The sequence below is a fragment of the Solea senegalensis genome, unplaced genomic scaffold (assembly GCF_019176455.1).
Source record: "Solea senegalensis isolate Sse05_10M unplaced genomic scaffold, IFAPA_SoseM_1 scf7180000016419, whole genome shotgun sequence".
Lineage (NCBI taxonomy): Eukaryota > Metazoa > Chordata > Actinopteri > Pleuronectiformes > Soleidae > Solea > Solea senegalensis.
In genome coordinates, this window is record NW_025321775.1 from 8312 (window position 1) to 10417 (window position 2106).

At 47.0% G+C, this 2106-nt stretch overlaps 1 protein-coding gene across 1 annotated transcript; it reads right to left on the reverse strand.

Moving 5' to 3' along the window:
• Positions 1–237: 237 nt before the first annotated feature.
• plekhf2 (pleckstrin homology domain containing, family F (with FYVE domain) member 2) lies at positions 238–1835 on the reverse strand. Its single transcript, XM_044018182.1, has one exon. The coding sequence runs from the start codon at positions 1648–1650 to the stop codon at positions 919–921; it is 732 nt and encodes a 243-aa protein (XP_043874117.1). The 5' UTR covers positions 1651–1835; the 3' UTR covers positions 238–918.
• Between the last annotated feature and the right edge of the window lie 271 nt (positions 1836–2106).

The following is a 2106-nucleotide window of genomic DNA, read 5'->3' on the forward strand; positions in this document are numbered from 1 at the left end:
GGCTTGGAAACAGACAAGAATTATTACATTTTATTATTGTAGTTTTGTATTATCATTATTATTTTTATATCTTCATTTTGTTCAGATTAAAAAAGGGATTAGGACTGTATTAATCGATTATTAAACTAACTGTCAACGATTCCAATCATCGATGAGTCAGTTTGAGTGTTTATGTTGATAATTAATACAGGTTTGTGTGATTTTTCAGCTTCTTAAATGTGAATTTTTCTGGTTTCTTTGCTCCACATTTTCTGACATATTTTATGGACCAAACAACTCATCGCTGGATGAATCAGTGATGAAAATAATCACCAGTCGCAGATCTTTACATACAAGCGAGAAAACGTGGCTGTTAAGGTGTTCTCACGCGTTTTCCACCGAGGTTTGGGGCAGACGCACTTACGCCGACCGTACATCAATGTTGCGTGAGAAAATTCGCGCTCTCGTCTTCCGTGTCTGCAACGCCGAATGCCAACGACAGTGTCTGCATTCAATTCTTTGCGTCAGGTACGTAGAAAACACGAGTTTGCGCGAGCAGAGCATAACTCTCTGCAGACACGGAGCGCGGGAAAGTGCGGATAAAGAGGACAGGCAGGTCAAAGGTTAGGGGCAGACGTTTGATTTCCCTGCAGAAACAACACTCTGACATGTTGTGAAGTTCATGGACAGAAAATGAAAAACAAAAGAGAATCTGTACGGGGGGGGAAGTTTCTCATGAGCACCATCATGTTGTGTAGTGATGAACTGCAGCTTTCACAGTTCTGCTGGTTTCGCCTGCTGGAATCACAGGAATTAGAGGAAATTAAAAAAGAGTTTGGTTTGCAGACGAGACTCCGCCTCTGATGATGAATAATTAATGCTCGGAGGAGGAGCCGCGTCACGGCGGATCCAGCAGAGTCTTTTTTTTGTTTGCTCTCCTCAGTCACTGCTGTCGTCTTCGTCCTCGTCGTCCGACAGGTTGCTGTTGAACTTTGAGTGGCCGATGGAGTCCGAGCGCGCCGCCAGACTCCCTGACGTCAGCTGGAGGTAGCAGTACTCGCAGACTCGCACGGGTTTGGATGACTGGCTGGGCAGCAGGTACTTCTTCTCCGAACACGGCCCGCAAACCACGTAGCCGCATTTCCTGCAGTGATGGCGGCGGCTGACGGGTGTGAATTTCACCTTCTGGCACCGCATGCACACCGTGGCCTCGGAGTCGGGCACCCAGACTGCGGCGTGCTCGCCTGTGGGAGCTTTGCCGCTTTTCTGCAGCAAGTCTGACACGCACTTCCCGATGTGGTTCATCCACTCCGACTTCTCAGTGGCAGTGGCGGCATAGACGGCGAAGGACTTGGTGGGCGTCTTGATGAGCCAGCCGTTGCGCAGGTCGCCCTCGTCGGGCACCGTGTCGATGGTGACGCTCTCCAGCGGGATGATGTGCTGCTTGTTGTACTTCTTCTTCTGGATGACGATGTTGCCGTAGACCAGGATGTCGTTGAACAGGAAGAACTGCCGCGCCTTGGGCTTTTTGCGGCAGAGCTTGGTGAGGACACCCTCGCCAATCAGGACGCGGCCGGGGATGGCCAGCGGTTGACCAGCGGCACCAAAGCAGCCCTCCACCACCGCAATCCGCTTGGAGTTAGCCTCACTGTTCGCAAGGCGGTCCACCATCTTCACCTCGCCTGGAAGAAGAACAAAGACGCAGATACTGTAAACTCAAACTTTCAAACCAAGGAGCAATAAATCAGGGCTGCGACGACCACTCCCATAACTTCTGGACTTGTGTCCCCTTTCCCCTTTTTGAGTTCCCAAGTCTCAATGAGTGGTCAGACTGGGTGACAGAAATGACAGAAAGTAGACAATATTCACATTTAAGAAGCTGAAAAATGTCAGAAAGTAGAAAATATTCACATTTAAGAAACTGAAAAACTGAACAAAGTTGAAAATATTCACATTTAAGAAGCTGAAAAATGACAGAAAGTAGAAGATATTCACATTTAAGAAGCTGAAAAATGTCAGAAAGTAGAAAATATTCACATTTAAGAAACTGCAAAATGTTAGAAAGTAGAAAATATTCACATTTAAGAAGCTGAAAAATGAAAGACAGTGGAAGATATTCACATTTTA